Below are 18,355 nucleotides of genomic sequence, written 5' to 3'. Positions count from 1 at the left end.
AAAAACTCACGGTGCCACGAACAAGTTACAACACGTTTAAGCATGCATTGAAGAAGATTTGCCATAATAAATGTGCTTTTTTATGTACGGTAATAAGCACGTGGGATCATATGGGGTGCCGGATTAGACAGGGTCCGGATTACCGCGAGTCAACTGAATTGTTCTCAGTGTGGTGGATTTGGGCTGGTGAATGACAATGTAGATAATGTTATAATGTAACAATAAAATGATTTTCTATTCACCATTTGACTAATAATTCATTGGACGTGCAAAGCTATCAAAGTACAGAAGTGGTATTTTCTATTTTGTATACTGGCATGAGTGGAATCTTCAGAATATATGGTAGCGACGCCACTTTTTTCTATTATTTTTTTTATTACACACACTTTGTGTATTTTAAAACATTATTTGATAATGTGGGCCTCACTGGATACTTTATTGAATGAAAAGTTACGATTGTCAAGTTGTACTTACAATGTTCTCTAACATTACTTTCTAACTTAAAGCCGTGAGATAAATTTGTCTCTTTCTCACAAAGGAAGCTTTCCTTACTTTTTTATCATTTATTACAACTTTAACCAAAGAAATCATTTTTAACGTTATGAAGAAATAATAAAATTACAAAACCACAAATAAAAATGTAGTGGTCAGGTTTAAAACTGGAGAAGAACCTTAAAAATAGGGTTAGAATTGAATATTTCGTTCTACAATATTCACCAAATTAACATTAAACATGTGCTTATGTATGATGAGGTAGAAGTGTATTTTGTCGTGTTCTTCTTTTGGGTACGCGTAGATTATTTATTATTTATTACGAGGTTCACAGAAAACCTATTAATCCCAAAAGCAACCAAAACTATTTTTCAAAAAGGACCACACTACATGGCCATTAAAATATATAACAACCTTCCACGTAGCATCAAACAAATGACCGACACACTTAAATTTAAATCAACACTAAAAACATTTATTTTAAACAAATGTCACTACACCTTGAATGAATACCTTACATGAATAAATACCTTTTTTTATTTTTTATTTACTGTTATTTATTTGTTAACATGTAATTGTTGGGTTATGTGATATAATGTGTATTTGTTGGGTGAGCTGGAAGAAATAGGATGTAACCTATAAGTTATACCCTTTGTACTCTTTTTGTGCAATAAATATTTTTTTGAATTTGAAATTGATTTATGAGGTTCAGGATTCAATTTGGATCAGTCGAATTTAGTTTAAAGTTAAATTGTTTATTTTACGTCTCTAATTATATTATTTATGTACAATTCATGTATTCTAGCGGGAAATTTAATTTTCAATTTATAAAATGATGATTTTTTTACATATTTTTTTTTTGTTAATTTTTATTCATTTTTATATACAAACCGTTTTTTTTTATAAACTAAATAATAATGTAATTGAACATATATTAACGACTAAGTTAAAATTTAAAAGTACCTAAGTATATAAAATGCTGTTATTATAATATGTGAAATCGATTGTCCAGACGGGGTCATCAGCTACTCAATGCCGCAGGGCGACAAGCGCACCAGCGGGAGGGAGATGTTCGACGCCACGTACGACGGTCACTGGGAAAAGGAGCTGCGCCGCGGACTGGGCCTGCTGACGGACGGGCGCTTCCCGGCGGACGGCGCGGCGAGCGGCGTGGTGGGCGGCGCGGCGAGCGGAGCGGCGGGCGGAGCGGGCTGGGTCGGTTGGCGCAATGACACGCGCAACAACCGCGTGCACATCACCTTCGAGTTCGACACCGTCAGAGAATTCACGGCGGTGCACATATTCTGCAACAACCAGTTCACGAAGGACGTTCAGGTATGGTCGAATCTTTTTATTGATCTCCTCCACTTTACCCACATTAAGGTTCTCCCTAAAAACTACCAAATCAGTGAAATTAAAATTGTGGAAAATGTATTTAAGGAGTGCGTAATATTTATGGTCCCCTTGAATACGTTTCCTTTTGAATACAATCGTATCATCTTTGTATAGGGTTTTCCAATAAGAGGTGTTATTTTGAATAGCCCGCTATTTCGGTAGATGTTACTTTTGAAGCTGTCATTTTTTAACATTTGACAAGTAGAAACTACGTCATTAATAAAAATGGAACAATACACGCTTCAACAACGCATTTTAATTATTAAAATTCACTAGAGTGAATCAAATACAAATCATCTTGAGTGATGAGGCCCATTTCCACCTCGGTGGCTACGTCAACAAGCAAAATTGTCGCATCTGGGGCTCAGAAAACCCAAGAGTTATTGTTGAAAAGCCTCTCTATCCTCAACGTGTGACTGATTGGTGCGGTTTAAGGTCCGGCGGAGTCATTGGACCTTACTTTTTTCGAAAATGAGTTTGGAGCAACAGTTACGGTGAATGAATCGCTATCGAGAGATGATTAATGATTTTTTATGGCCGGAATTAGATGTTATTAATCTGGACAACGTTTACTTTCAAGACGGCGCTACGTGTCACACAAGCAACGAAACCATTGATCTTTTACGATTGAATATCAAAATAACACCTTTATTGGAAAACCCTGCATTTTGTCTTCGGGGATGCTGATGCTGTATCACTATATGGAGGGTTTCGATAATGAAAGAAATGAGCGTTAGATAAGATTTAAATAAGAAATGAATGAATGTATTATCTTTAAGAGACCCATGTTGTCGAAGGGGTGAGCCAAAGCAACAGTGAATCATTTGCGTACATTTTTATTGCTTAATAATAATTCGCCTCTAGCGAATGCAATTTTCGACTAATCATTGGCCGATGTAACACCCCAGTCTTTAACCCTATATGACTCCGCCAATGTATTATTAGATCCTGTCTATTCCTATATTATGTATTAACGTTTGTAGTGTTTCAACGTTCACCGTTCACATGTAGATACCTAGTAGGTAGGTACTACTGGTGAGCCCCACCTTTTATCAGTGGACTTATTTATTATTTACCTGGCAATTTCACGCCGAGCCTTCTCCTTGGACCGTAAAGTTGCTGAAATACCCCGAGAAGGGTTTCCTAGCTGCTAGCAGAATGCATTACTTGGTTAGCAGTTGGGCACTGGTGGCAGTAGTATGGGCCTGCCACTCCTACCAGACCTTCTCTGATGCTCATGGTTGCTCTAATCATCTAATTTTGTATTTGTTTAAATTACCTCAGTGAATAATATTATTATTTCATGGTTATATTTATTTATATTATTGATTCGATACAATTTATTTTCCAAAAAATTGGAAATCTAGGGAATAGATTCTTTTACTTCTACTGAGCTTACGTCTGTTAAGATTACTATTTACCCTGGCAAGATAAGCGCAATGGTATCATCACTAAAAAATACTGATATACCGAGCCATAGGCCCGAAACTCTTTAAGCTCGCTAAGGCGGCTACCACATAGACTGCGCTGCAAACCATTACCTTACTTTTCTGTGGTCTTATGGCACTCGGTTTATGTGGATTCCTTACCGGCCCATGAGGGAGCCGCTTAAGAGAGGTATTTAGGTAGGAGCTGTGACAAGTTAAGCCGACTGATACCATTACCAAAAATTACTGAAATACCGGCACATAGTTTAAACGACACACGTTTTGCAGGTGTTTGCAGAGGCCAGCGTCCTCTTCTCGGTCGGAGGGAAAGTGTTCCCCGGAGAACCGATCACATACAGCTACGTCGAAGACAGGATCTTCGAGACGTCCAGAAACGTATCCATCAAGCTCCACCACAGGGTCGGCCGATTCGTCAAACTGCAACTCACATTCGCTTCGCGCTGGATAATGATCAGCGAAGTGGTGTTCGACTCTGGTAAGTTGAATTATCATTTTTTTCTGTATCTCATAGCTCTAATAGAGCTACAGTAGTAGGACTAATAAACAGCAACCACCATGCCACTATCGTTCAACCAGTTGTTAGAAAAACAAACATGAAACCTGCTTTTTGGTATACAATCCATTAAATATCATTTGATTAAGTATCTGATTTATTTGATCGTGTCTTCACGAGACACCTGCTACTTGTTTCTGTCCATTTGCAGAATTCAATGGTAAATTCTTCTGTTTCTACAGTTATTTGTAATTTTCCAGTTTTAATTCTAAACAAATCATCCCACACAATACCATGCAGCAATGGAGCACGATGTATATTGAATAATAGGGTTTTGTTTAGTGCTTTCATTCATTTTATTAAAACTTATTTTTTGTCTACAACATTTAATTTGAAATGGAAAAATATATTTGGAAAATCCTAGAACTTTAGTCACTGAAACCCTCAGGTGGCGGTCTGCCCTTACTACTAGTAGAAGAACTTGTTGCAGAGGAATCGGAAGAATCTGCAATCAGATTATGTGATGAAAAGCCACAAACGAGGAACAACCTTCATAGTTGACGACGGCAGAATTACATCAACTGGTAGTTTTCCTTGCTCTACAACAATAATATGAGGAGTGTCACATAAAACTACCTCAAGCTAAAAGAAAAAGATTAAACTGATTCGATAATTTTCTTCAACTCCGCAAATACCCATAATCACAGCATCTTGGGATCTATTTTAATTGTGGAAAATAAATATCATTTTAATTTTTACCGCGTAATGTCACCAGCATTTTGGATAATAAATTGTCAACCATTTTCTTGGCAATCACATCATTGGCTTCGCGTTTCACACGTTTCCTGTATTTCTTGTTTTTTCTTCGTTTCAATGTTTTGGTACACGGCTAAAAAAAACATTGATTAATATTTGAGTCGTGGAGATACAAAACCCGCTCTAGAAACTTCTGCTGGTTTAGATACATTCTCAAAAAATACTTTAAGTATATTGAAAATGAATATAATAATTATACTTTTCGCGAAATATTAAATGAATCTTTATCTTTATGAATTAATTTCTAATATAAATTATACAAAACAAAGTCGCTGTTCGTGGCTGTCTGTTGGTGCGCTTAGTTTTTCTAAACTAAGCAATGGATTTTGATAACATTTTCACTATCAATTAGGGTTTTTCTTCCGAAAGGTTTATAGGTATAATAAATGCATTTTATTTTTACAGAAATTAGGAGAAAAGTGAATGTTTGTAATCCAGTCGTAAAAAATATAATTTCGGGCGCTTACATTGCTAAACCTTATGAGATACATCATATGTTAATCTGAAAAGGGCCTACAGAAAAGTCTGCGTTAGTATATGTCTATCTCCAACAACGCCGGTACACGTCAGCTCGTAATGTATCATTATTAAATTCAAACAGTTTTAATGACCATCTCCAGAAAATTTCCAGAGCGGCTTTTGCAACTCGACGACTCATTTATTACTACACTTTTGTAAACATGTCATTATGTATTTCAGTTATTTCATTTCAAATTAAAACAATTTAAAAGTAATAAACAATACCTTCGTTTTTCTTTTGTGTGTTTTCTTTCCATATCTTCTTGGTGGCATTCCCAAATTTGTGCACTGGAACATTACTAATTTAGTAACCTACATGAAAATAGAGTTTTTTTTAATAAATAACCAAATTATATTTCATTTTAAATACAAATATAATGGTTTCTATTCGCTGTCTGCCAAATATTTAAATATGTTTTTTGCAATGACATTCTGTTTCTTAGCAACCGTTTATTTATGAAAGGTGAATCATTTATTTATTCAGTCCAATGACCACCAATGACGTTACAAAATATAATAGACGCGCTGTAGAAATCTCAAAATAGCAAGGAAAAAGTTCGTCAATTGGAGTACTTTCGATTTTCGTAGTTTTAGTACTAAACTGTCAAGCGTCGCGTAAGGTGGTGCGCTAACTCTAAGTAAATCGCCTTTAAAAAGTGACAAAATGCCCTTGTGTGTGATGAGAAAGTGTTTTACTTAGGGTAGGAGGGGGCACAGTGGAACGAAAAACGTATTTCGATTTTTAGAAAAATAAACCTTTATTCAATTAGTTTAAAATCTTTTATAAAATTTTAAGTAGTCTTTGATTTATCATTACAAAACAAAAAATATGAAAAAAAGTTCATAGTAAAATAATTACAGGCATTTTTCCGAGATCAGAATTTTGTTCCACTGTGCCCCAGGTCTGGGGTAGAGTGGAACACCCATAGGGGCACAGTGGAACATACCTACATAATTATTCAGAAACTCAGGAATTATCCAGGAAATTATACATTCTTAAGATGCGTTGTGGAAAGTACAAAATGTTGGCCTGTCGTTTTGTTGATGTTTGTCTTATCCGTGGCAATAATTTGAGAACTATGTCATTTTTTGACACACCTGCCATGTCAGGTTCAAGAGGAAAGTAAAATCCGTCAATCTTGCCACTTTTCCTGAGGTAGCTGATATCATATTCATCATTTTCTTTTTCACAGTCAGTTAGCAGTTGTCCAATAAAATATTTGATATGTTTCCCTCGAAATTGGACCACCATAAAATCATCTTTTTTCGGTGCCTCGTAACAGGATAGTGGGATGTCCTGGTCTGCGTCTGTTGAATCATTTGATTCAGAAGAGCTCATATTTTCTTCAGAGTCATCAAAAATATTCTTTGTGATTTGTTGCACTTTGTCAAGGTATTTTCTTTCCTTAGATATTTTTGCTATTTTACGTTTACTTTTAGTTTCAGCATTTCTTTCAAATTCTTCTTTAACAGGTGTATCAGTGGCGATGCAAGATTTACCTCGTTTTCTACCTTTCCTCGTGTTCTTTCTTTCTTTAGCCTTTGGGTATCCTCTACATGCTATGGGACTTGGTCAAATTTCCCTCCACGACATGTTGCATCTGAGTTGGTGCCTTTGTGGATGGTTGTTCATGAGTCAGGTCGATTGATGGTTCTTGAACCGTGTGATCCTGTGTTTGTATCTGGGCTGCTGAGCTTGTTGAAGGTTGTGCTGTCCGGTCAACATATGCTTCATCATCGTCTTCTACTATATTTTGTTGCTGTCCTACAATTGGTTCAGGCATGGGCCGGTTTGTGACTTCGCACGGCATAAAATCTTCTTCGGTGAAAATATTTCGGTCAAAAGGGAATATCCCAGTATTTTGGAACCCCGATTTTATGTTTGCTGGTGTCATTGCTTTCTCAAATGCCACTCCCAGTATTTCCGATATGTTGTAAATAGTCAGTGGAACTCCGTAGTTTCTTAACATCCATGAATCTGCTTCTCCATTGTAAAATGTCATTAGGGGTCCATAGACGGAAACATCCAGCGGTTGTAGCTTTGAGCTTGTATGCGGTGGGATTGTCAAAATAGTGACACTATTATCCTTGGCAATGTTCAATGCTAGTGGATCCAAATGACTCTCATGATTATCCAAAATCAATAAACAAGGATTTTCCTTTGATGATCCAGTGACTTTTTCAAAGTGTGTTACAACATGTGGGAACAATTCGGTATTCATCCAGCCCGTGGGCTGGCCGAGGCCCAATGTACCTGCAGGAGCTTTGTTAAGCATGTGTGGCTGAAATTTCTTTCGAGGAAATACCATTGCTGGTGGCAATGATGCTCCCGTAGCTGATACTATACAACAAGTCGTTACAAGGGTCCCTCGCTCACCACTCGTGACTCTATTTAGTTGCTTTGAGCCTTTAGCTGCTATGACTTTCTTTGGATTCTGCACAGTAGTAGTGCCAGTTTCGTATAAGTTGTAGACCCAATCAATGTCAGCCATTTTGTGATGTATCCAGCTTTGAGGCATAGTCAGTTTGTGATGCTTGGCTAGCTCGTATGCTAGTTTTCTTGTTTACAGAGTGTCTAGTCCATAGCACATTTTCGAACAAGTGATCAAATATATTTTAAGAGCACCTTCTAATTCCGTTGAAAACACTACGCGCGAAGCGTATTTCGGAGTAACACGCATATCTTCCATGTTTTCAACTCCAGACTCTGTTTTCTTCTTGACCTATCTATGGAGTGTGGCAAGTTTCACATTCTTCATTTCGGCCGCTTTTCTGAAGCTCATTCCTTTTTCAACCAGCTCAATAGCCTCTCTCATAGCTCGTGTAGACCTATTTCAGTCTTCCTTATGCGGTTTCTAACCATTTTGAAGCGTTTTCTGAAAAAGCAAATATGGTTAGGGGCACACTGGAACACAGCGGGGCACAGTGGAACATGTTCCACTGTGCCCCGTTCCACCGTGCCCCACACCCGATTTCATGAAAACAAAAATTATCAAAATTTTTAGGTTAACTTTAAGGTTATGTTTTGTTGTAAAATACATCACAAATTTCATACCTAATATACAATTTAAATGTCACTTACCAGTAGCTACGATATTTTGAGTAGATCGAAAAAGAATACACAATAATTTATAAGAAATGAATGCCGAAAAACCGATTTCCCAAAATATTTAACGCGCGGCCCAAACAACTTTACTTTGAAAACTGAATAAAAATGGCCGCTTGTGCTCTTAATTTTGCTGTTAATAAAAACAATCGAAATGTAAGACGGGGACAGAGTTATTGTTGGTGTTTCACTCTGCCCCGCGTTCCACTGTGCCCCCTATGACCCTACTCGGCAAACAATAGTAAAAACTAAGCAAGAAACATTTTATTTGTAAATACATGCAAATAACTTTTTTTTCGATTATTATAAATAATATAGTTGTTTGAAAATGCAAGGCCGACTAGAGTAGAGTCAGTCTGTCGTCAACTAAACTTCACCGTTAAATCACTCTGTTTATTTATATGTTTGCGGTAAAATAATGTACAAATCAGCAGTAACAAAGAGTATCAACCAAAATCGCCACCATTTGTTATGTATCGTTGCTCTATTATGGCACAGCACTGACTTTAATCACTTGATAACTCAAAATTCAGGCGCCCAGTCATTACACATACATTTTTTTAGTGTTTATCTTTGCCATACATAAGCATATCTTATTTAATTTTTCTTGACAATTCGGCGCCCGGAGCGACCTCCTCCAATTGCGCTCGGTATAGCACGGTTTTTATGTTTCTATAATCATAATATTAATTTATTTATTTCTAAAACTTATAACTTACAATGAATGAAATAATTTCATTTGTTAACCTAGGAAACATCTTTCAATCACAAGAATATCAAAGCTCTTTTTAATATTTGCCATTTGAGTATTATTTGTTTAGTGGGTTAGTGTAACATTAATGTGGAATGGTTGTGTGCAGATGTGGCGCATGGCAACTTCTCGGTGGAGTCAGGCGCAGTGCTGCCGGCCCCCACCGGTGAGGAGACCACCGGCCGCCCCAGTCCGCCCGTGTCCACGGTCAAGCAACAGGACTCCACCTACCTGGCCGTGGTCATCTGCGTGCTCATGGCCGTCATCCTACTGCTCGCCTTCGCCATCTTCCTCATCGTCAACCGCCATCGCCGGAGGAAGTGCTTCGCCAGTCCACTCGCCTCCAAGGCCACCATCCCTGCTGCGGCGCAACACCTGAGTGCCGAGAAGAACAATATATCTTATAGGTACGTAGGTGACTAATTTGTGATGATGACAAATGTGACAGTCTAAGAATAGCTCCCCTTTTCAGACTGTCTCACCGCCAAGTAGTCAAACACCTCTGAATATAGGTTGTAGTTTTAGTTCTTTCAAAACAATATATCTCATTGAACAAGGCTTTGCAGGATCGACGACATGGAGGATTACACCAGAGACTCACGGTGCGGAAACTCAGGTGACATGTCTACTCTGCCTGTCCCTCTCATTAAGAAGGCGAAGAATGACTATGGGATAGACGTGAAAATGGACGACTACCGAGAGCCATACCAGGCGCTGAAATATGCCCCTTACTACAGCTATAGCTCGGTCGTCATGGAGATGAGAGACATGGGTGCCGATGACTCTAACGCTTGTATGTCGGGTGAGTGCTTATTTTAATATCAATGTTTTATAATAAATACCTAAGAGTTGACTCTGTTGTTAGTTCGGGTTCAGCGAATGCAAATGAATGTTTTAATAGAACTAAAGATCTTCCCGTGTCAGTTATATGTACTTTTCTGATGTTGTACGCTAGATGGCTCCACCTACGACTATGCTGTGCCGGAGATAGGGGCAGCCCCTTTGCTGCCACTGGTACCTCCCCCGCCGCCCGCTCCCACTTCAGACCGCGAGAGCCAGCACTCTGGAAGGTCACGCTCCATCACTAAGGTTAACAAACATACTAACTACTTTCTTCTTTTTTCATTCATCTATGTAGTATAATTTTGTAACTGATGACTCTGATGAGTATTTCCCGAGCGTCTGTTTTTGTTTTTGTTTTTGTAAGCGCAGCTATGATATATTTTATTATTTTAAGGAAACGGACAATTATTTAATAAATATGATGATTATATTGTTAAATAACATAATATAAACCAATTAATTAAACTAGTCCAAGTGAGAGCTCGTACGGACGTCTTCGACGTTCATTCTCTTCCTTCTGATGCATATTGTTTGAAAACGAAAAAGACAGAAGATACTAGAACAATGAGTTCATGTATGATCTCTCGCTGGGACTTGAAGTAGTTTACACATAGTGCATTAACACAAAAGAAGGAATAAACAATTATAAGAACATTATAAATATTAATTCCGAAAGAAATTATTATTATTAATTAATAAAGTGAAAAACTTTTTCATTAAATAGTATTAACCGTACCACAATTTGATTTAAATTACTTTTTAAAATAAGAAATAAAGTAAAGTTTTAGAAAAGTTCTGAAAGCATTGTCTGCCAAAAGAAATGAAAAGAAAAGATAATATTATTAAATAGACTAATAACTTTCCACAACTTGACTTAAAATAGTGTGTTTGAACACCATCTCTAGATGGTAATTATTCAGGTAGAACTTTGTAATAAAATTAAAAGATGTCAGCCATAATAATGTACCTAAATAATAATTTTCAAAGCAAAGTACAAAGTATTAGATTGATAAAAATGACCGAATGTAATAAGTCTCAATAGCTCAATTGATAGAGGCATTAGAGAATTTGGGTAAGACTAGAGGATCCGGGTTTGAGTCCCAGTTGTGACCTATAACTTTTTATTTTCTGTGCCTTTGAGTTGTTAATATTATCTACTTCGTTGATTAATTATTACTAATAGGTTTATAAACTTCAATAATATATACATTTATCATATTATTTAATTAAGATCTTGCTTCAAAATATTAAAATGGAAACACATGAACTGCTTACTGCAGATTAAAGCCAATGAATCCTCCTAGATTTTACCCTTCCATCCCATATTTTTAGGTTCTATATATTTGGCACATTATGAGAAGCGATCGCTCATAACGTTTTTCTAAACTTGACATAATATGCCAAAAATTGCTCGATATACATTGTAAATAAAAATAAATCCTTTTCTCTTCTATTTCAGTCGCCCATTCAATCTGAGATTCTAGCTTCATTGAAACGAAGACTGGAACAAACATCGGTGCCGGAGTTCCCGAGGCATCGTCTGCGCATGCTTTCAAAACTTTCCGAGGGTGCTTTTGGAACGGTAAGCAGTAAATTACGTATTCACCATAATATGTATTTGTAACTTGTGTTATATTGTCACCATGCCTAACTAGATACCTGAAGTACTTATGATGGTAAGCTTTATAGATGGTAAATGAGCATGTATATGCGAAATTGATAATTATTGTAATATGTATTGGTTGCTCTTTCCCATTATTTACTAAATGATCCTATTATATTGGTGGAAATTACCTTTCAGGTTTACGTGGCAGAAGCTGATGGGATACCAGAATATGGATCCAACGTTTGCCTGGAAAAACGATTGGTGGCTGTGAAATTTTTGACCCAGGACGCATCGGAAAAGCAAAAGTAAGATTATAATTTATTTTTTTAATGTAAATAGTTATCGATATTTTCTATGTAGGTATTAACAGTACGTTACTATAAAAGCGTATTTAATCAAAAGATTCTACAACAAAACAGACTGACGAAATTAATTTTAAAATTGTTTAATTTCTGCCCATGATTGCCTAACAGTTAGGACGGTTGTTTCACAGAAATTGAACAATTCATCAAACTTAAAAGTTAATTTTTGAACTATTCAAGTTCTGCGAAGCAACTGGCCCCTAACGAATAATAACAGAACTTGAATAGGTCTTTCGCAGATATTAAAAACTACGTTGATATTTTTAAATGTTCAAATTCTGTGAAACAACGTGTCCTTAATCATCGATGGAAGCTAAGAAAAATAATGAACCTGTTGGTATTTTGTCATCTTTATCTAAATTCCTTGCCAGATTATCGCAGTGGTTTTCGACACGCCTAAGTCCTAGCAACAGTAATATATGATTGGTCTAGAATAAAATAAATGTGCGTGTGTGTGTTTTGTCAGGGAGGAGTTCTCTCGCGACCTGCGCATCCTAGCAGCCCTGGAGGACGAGCGGCTGGCACGTGTCCTGGGCGCTTGCCGGAGGGGGGAGCCCAACGAGCCCCTGGCCGCCGTGCTGGAATACCTGGAGCCTGGAGATCTGCGCCAATTCCTGGCCGGCCGCAGCCTAGAGCCCTCCACACTGCTGTTCCTGGCTGAGCAGGTGGCGGCCGGTATGAAGTACCTCGAGTCGCTCAACTTTGTGCACCGAGACCTGGCAGCTAGGTGATTATGCTCCTTTATAAGACTTTTACAAGTTAATCATCCTTGTAACTTGGAGACCGGCATTTCCTGTTAGGTCGCAGCCTGGGGCCTTCCATCTTGTGACCATGGCCTTTTTATGATTTTTTTTAATTGGTTTAAGGTAGATTTCCACATGCCATTCATCATAATTTTATATATTTATTTACTCCTTTCAGAAATTGTCTTATGGGACAAGCGTATCAGATCAAGATATCGGATTTCGGCACTGACAGTGAACTGTATGTTGCGGACTATTACAAGGTGGATGGGAACCTTCCTCTGCCGATCCGTTGGATGGCTTGGGAGTCAGTTTTTCTGGGCAAGTACACCACTAAGACCGATGTATGGTCTTTCGCCGTGACGCTAGATGAGATCCTCACGTCGTGCCGGCAGGCACCCTACGAGCACCTCTCTGACACGCAGGTGCTGGAGAACCTGGCGCACCTGCGGCGAGACAACGGGCGCTTCCGGCCGCTGGCGCGTGCCTCTTCGTGCCCGAGGGACATCTATGATCTAATGCGTGAATGCTGGCGAAGGGACCAGAGGGAACGGCCAGCATTCACTGAAATTCACCTGTTCCTTCAAAGAAAGAATCTTGGCTACTTACCAGCGTGACAGTGCGATGACACGATGAGTGCTTGCCACTTTGTTTGGGATAGAATCAAGAGCCATAAATCTGTGTATGTCTAGGACCAATGTTTTTTTACTGATTCTTTAAATTAATTGTGAATATGGCTATTTTTCAATTGATTTTGTAATTTAATGTTTTTTTTATAATATTTTCGATATAATTAAGGAGAAATCTCTAGAATATTATTGTAGTCATTACAATGTGTATACCTTCTACAGGGTTAGGCGGGACAGGTGTTACATGTTTTGTCTACACCTTTTTATTGTTTTTACCTTCTCGTAGCATTATAAGAATGATAAGTTTTCAATTGGCATAATATGAGACAATCAACCACCTCACCAACTTTATTTTTTATCTAAAAACCACAAGCAACCACTGCAGATCAAGTCTGGTGTTGAAGTTGCGATTTGTATATATATGTGTTTACCCGGATGTTATCATGGTCTTTGAATCAATAGCTTGGTAATACATAAGAATCTTAATATTATAAATCGTTGATCCATTCGAAAGACTTTTATTTTGATACTATTTTTTCATTGAAAAGATTATTTTTAACAAATTACCAGTGTCGTTTGGTATTAAAAAGGCTGTTCGGCATGATTTTAGGTTTCAAGGAAAATCGCATTTTTAAACATTCTGTTAATTCTGCGTAATCAAAATTCCTCTTAAATATGATTTCTGTATTTTTTGGAATATAATATGTACATTTAAACTATAAATTTCTTAGTGGAATATTTTGAAATAAATTGTTGAAATCTTGGAGGAATATTCCTCTGAGAATGAAATCATCATAGCATACGTATTTACTTGCCTATACACTACACGTATTACATAATGTAATACGACGACATAATTACGTATTATATGTAATTGGTTGGAATATTATCAAAAATTGAAATTCATGTATTCAAATAAAAGTTGTTGATTGTACATCTTAATGAACTTCAATGTTTTAAATATGTTTTTAATGGTGGGTGTAGGTACTAACTTTGTTAGTCTGCTATTTTCAGATGTGCATTTAATTCCATTCATTTTATAACTGTATATTACAGTGGCTGCTCATGACTTTGAAGTGAATTAGGTGAGGATAACTGAAACTTAACTGAAATAAAAAATAAAAAATTGAAATAAAAATATAAATCATTTTCAGCTTCTGACAACTTCAAAAAAGTTCAATCTTATCACTCTTCCTCGCTTAAAAGTCACGAGCCGCCACTGTTGCATTATAAATAACTTACTGATAACAATTTGGTAGGAATTAAATAAAGCGTCATTTAACAGAATGTGAAATTGTTGTGAGGCTGTTCCATCTCTCACATACAGAATTATATTATGTATGTACATATATACCGAGCGATTGGTTGTATATATATGTATATACATTAGTCTGGAAACATGTGAACTGCTTATTGTGGTGTAAAGCCAATGAATCCACCTAGATTTCTCGTCTACCCTATATTTTTTTCATTCATTCTATAAATTTGGCACGTTATGACAAGCAATCGCTCAAAATGTTTTTGCAAACATGACATAATATGCCAAAAATGGCTTGAGTGGATATACATCTCATACAATCATATACATCTCATACATACAATCTTATGTACCAGCTCCTAATATGACATCCAAACTATTTTGTGGTTCCTTCCATCGTTTTTGAAAGAAACACACAAATAAATAGCCTTGTAACAAATAAGCTCTTGTTATACTCTAAATAAATATCCTCAAAAGGCAATATAATACTCTCTCAGTAATCTGCCGCTTGATTATCCGACCACTATTAAAACATGCCGATTTTTTTACTAGTTGAAAGAACAAAATCATTCTCTATAATTGGCTGGTATTCGTATGTCTAATTCATTGGTTCGCCACATGTCTAGACTCGAGCACCGAGTTTTGTACACAGACGATGTTGGCTTATCTTACTCTTATACACTCGGTTACTACACCGCTGTTTAGTTTGCTAGAGCTGACCATTTTACCAGACACCAGGGTTCACTATTGTTGTTTTAAGACATTTCAGTTATACATATATATCTAGCAACTGTCGTATGTGTTTCTGTTTGTTTTGTTGTTCCACTTTTTGTTTGAATAATTTTAAAAATGGAGTCTTTTCGCAAGCGCAAACATGACACCTTGACTTTAAACCAAAATGTGAAAATTTTACGAAAGATCCATCTTTTTTTGTTTTTACTAAATACCTGTTTTAATTTTGAGCATATTTAGTATGTATGCACTATAATCCGCCGCTTTCACTAATTGGACACTTACCCGGTTTATAAGGAGGCAGATATAACAGTTTTGGTTAAAATGTATCGCATGGCCAACAATGACTTCTCTGAGGTATTAGTGCCTGAGATGACTCTGTTTAGGCTGTCGGAGCTGTGCTGTAAGAATATTATTGATTATCAGGATGGTAGGTACTGCCAAACTTCAGGAGGTGATTAATCGCCATATTCCAGACAAAAATACTAATGTAGTTTTTCAAACAGACCGATTTTCTTTTACTTTACAAAAAGAAATTAGGTTTATATTTTTTTCATATTTTTAATAATTTGTACTATGCTCATCGCTTTACTATACTTGCTTTGTGACCGCTTTACGTGCCTATATATTCATGGTAGGTACGAGCAAAGCTAATCAGTCGTTAGATAATGGTCTGTCAAACAGATTTAGCGATTCCGTATCAGTTTGTAACAGGCAGTATTATGTTTAATATAGGATTGGTTCACAAGCACTTTATTTGGGCCATGAATAGATTTCCATGAATAATCACCACGCGGTACCACCCTGAAACGAGGTGTATAATTATGTAATATAGCTAACAGAAATAGCAAATCTTTCATCATCAGAACTCTATTGTACTCTAATATAACATGTATTTGTGGCTGGTGCCTTTGGGTATTCAGTATGTTTATACTAAGGTAATACATATGCATAAAACTATTATGACCACCCACCACTTTGTATATAATAAACTAGAAGACAATATTAATTAATAGATTCGTAAATTATTAAGATGTAATAACTATTCTGGCTTGAGAATACGGCGTCATTGCAGTGGCGAGCACCAAATTGTACATAGGTATTATGTATATGAGTCTGCATTATTGGTCTGTGTGGAGTTGTTCGCTGTCGTGCATAGCTGATTAAATATATTGTACAACAAACTGTGCAAAAGAAAGTATACTTTGTGGTCTCTTATACTGATACCTAGCTTGTTCATATAATGCGGTTAAAGGGATCAATAATCACATCATAAAGCTGCTTTTTCCAAAATTCAATTGTTACTTCATTTATTTTGTAAAAGTGCTGGTAAACGAGCAAGATGAATTACCTATTATTGTCGAACAATAATTGGCCATTAATAGGCTCTGCTGGGCAAGGAGTTGGTTGTCAATATTGTCTACCGTAATGTTAAAGACAAATTAAGACCACAAAAAACCATCACCTTCAGACTTGTTTATTATGCGTTCGAAATTATAACACTTTCAGTAGCGAGTAGGTGCCGAACTGAGATGAACAGATGTAACAGAGCGAGAAAGAAATAGATTTGATTCGGCAATATTGTCGTAATGTCGGTAGCCAAGCGATCTCACCTTCAAGATAGGGCAATAAGTCAACATGAATAGAATCCTCAATTTGCAAACTTCAACAAAAATACATAGCCATGAAAATTTCATAAAAATTTGCTCATTTACCAGAGCCTTTAATAATTATTTTACTTGTGTAAGTACTATAAAATTTGCTTATTTATGTAGCGGAGGAAAAGTAAAAAATTTTCTTATTGTTGAATTAAGTTCATAAAATTATAGATATTACTTAAGCAAAATCGTAATATTATTATTTTTTACGGTTGGAATTCAATTGTGATGTTTTGAATAAAACAAATTTTAAAACTTTGTTTCAGCCTATTACGGCACGGCCATCTTCAGACTGATACATTGGTTATTTATCACGTCAACCGCCATGTTAGCCACCGGTGGCCGACACTGAGTCATTACAATCACGTCGTGCCACCGGTGGCTAACGCGACAACCTCACTTCGACTTGCCGTTTTGCGCTGTCGGCAGCGCTCTCCGTACAAAATGCTATTTATATCCATTCTATTAAATAAATAGCAAAAACATTTTTTTTACATTTAAATAAAAACCATATTGGCGGTCAATGTGTTAAACTAGGGTATTTATTCACTTTTGGCGTCAGAGGTGGATAACAATTAGTTATATTAGTTATCCACCTCTGATGCCAAAAAACAGAGGTGGATAACAATTAGTATATAAAATTTAATGATAAGGATTATTATTATATTACAACTTCATAAACGTAACAACCGAAGTCCCCGGGGTTGCCTGGGCTTTATACAGAGTTCTCAAAATTAGACAACAGTGACTTCTCTTGTTTGAAGGTCAATTTTGCAAAATTTCATCATCTCGGAAAATAACTGTAAATTTGTATAAAAATCAAACATATGCCGCACCCCCGCCGGTCTCAATAATAATCTTAATCTTCTATATGTCTAAAAATAGATAATATGTGGTTGTAATATCAATTATTATGCTGTATTATCAGTAAATTTTAAAACATCTTGAACTCTGTATTATGTACAATTATGATATAATAATACATACTTAAAATTCATCCAGCAAAAATGTTTAAATACCTTAAATAAAGTCACTTTTAACTATTAGCCAGTTTGAAGATAGCCGTGACAGGTCAAAGGCGGTACCATCTAATAATAAAAGTGGAATAAAGTTTAAAACCGGTTTTAATTAAATATTAATTTTAATTGAAATCCTTATACATAAAATTTAAACTTCTTACATAATTTTCGAAAAAAAACCTGCAGTATTTCAATATATAAATATACTTATACGTTGCTTGGTACGTTTCCTCTTATTTAGATAAAATAAGGAATGGGATTTTGCTTTTATTCTCTTGGTTCATAGATTTTAGCTTCTAGGGATTGAAAGATAGATTATCAAAGAAACTGCCTTCTATTGTTGATAAATTAATTATATTTACAGTTTTCTTTAAATTTAATCGAATAACTATTGTGATATTTGTTTACGTTGTCATAAACTATTAAATAAATTATTGTTCAATTACAGAAATATTTATTAAACGAAGATAGTAGATAAGTTTAAT

General features: G+C 36.2%; 1 protein-coding gene across 1 annotated transcript in view; it reads left to right on the top strand.

The window, feature by feature from the left end:
* The window catches only part of LOC149409468 (discoidin domain-containing receptor 2-like), a 628,632-nt gene extending 614,921 nt beyond the window's left edge, over positions 1-13,711 (top strand). The window contains 9 exon segments of the mRNA XM_089649799.1: positions 1,505-1,827; positions 3,603-3,810; positions 9,130-9,461; positions 9,672-9,822; positions 9,976-10,109; positions 11,323-11,445; positions 11,665-11,774; positions 12,298-12,558; positions 12,753-13,711. Of these exon segments, the coding sequence (XP_089505925.1) occupies positions 1,505-1,827; positions 3,603-3,810; positions 9,130-9,461; positions 9,672-9,822; positions 9,976-10,109; positions 11,323-11,445; positions 11,665-11,774; positions 12,298-12,558; positions 12,753-13,191 (2,081 nt within the window). The 3' untranslated portion in view covers positions 13,192-13,711.
* Positions 13,712-18,355: the final 4,644 nt, after the last annotated feature.

Source organism: Hesperophylax consimilis, chromosome 31, assembly GCF_061612785.1.
Source record: "Hesperophylax consimilis isolate HC1 chromosome 31, BYU_Hcon_1.0, whole genome shotgun sequence".
Classification (NCBI taxonomy): Eukaryota; Metazoa; Arthropoda; class Insecta; order Trichoptera; family Limnephilidae; genus Hesperophylax; species Hesperophylax consimilis.
The sequence above is the reverse complement of the archived record's forward strand: the minus strand, read 5'-3'. Positions and strand labels throughout refer to the sequence as shown.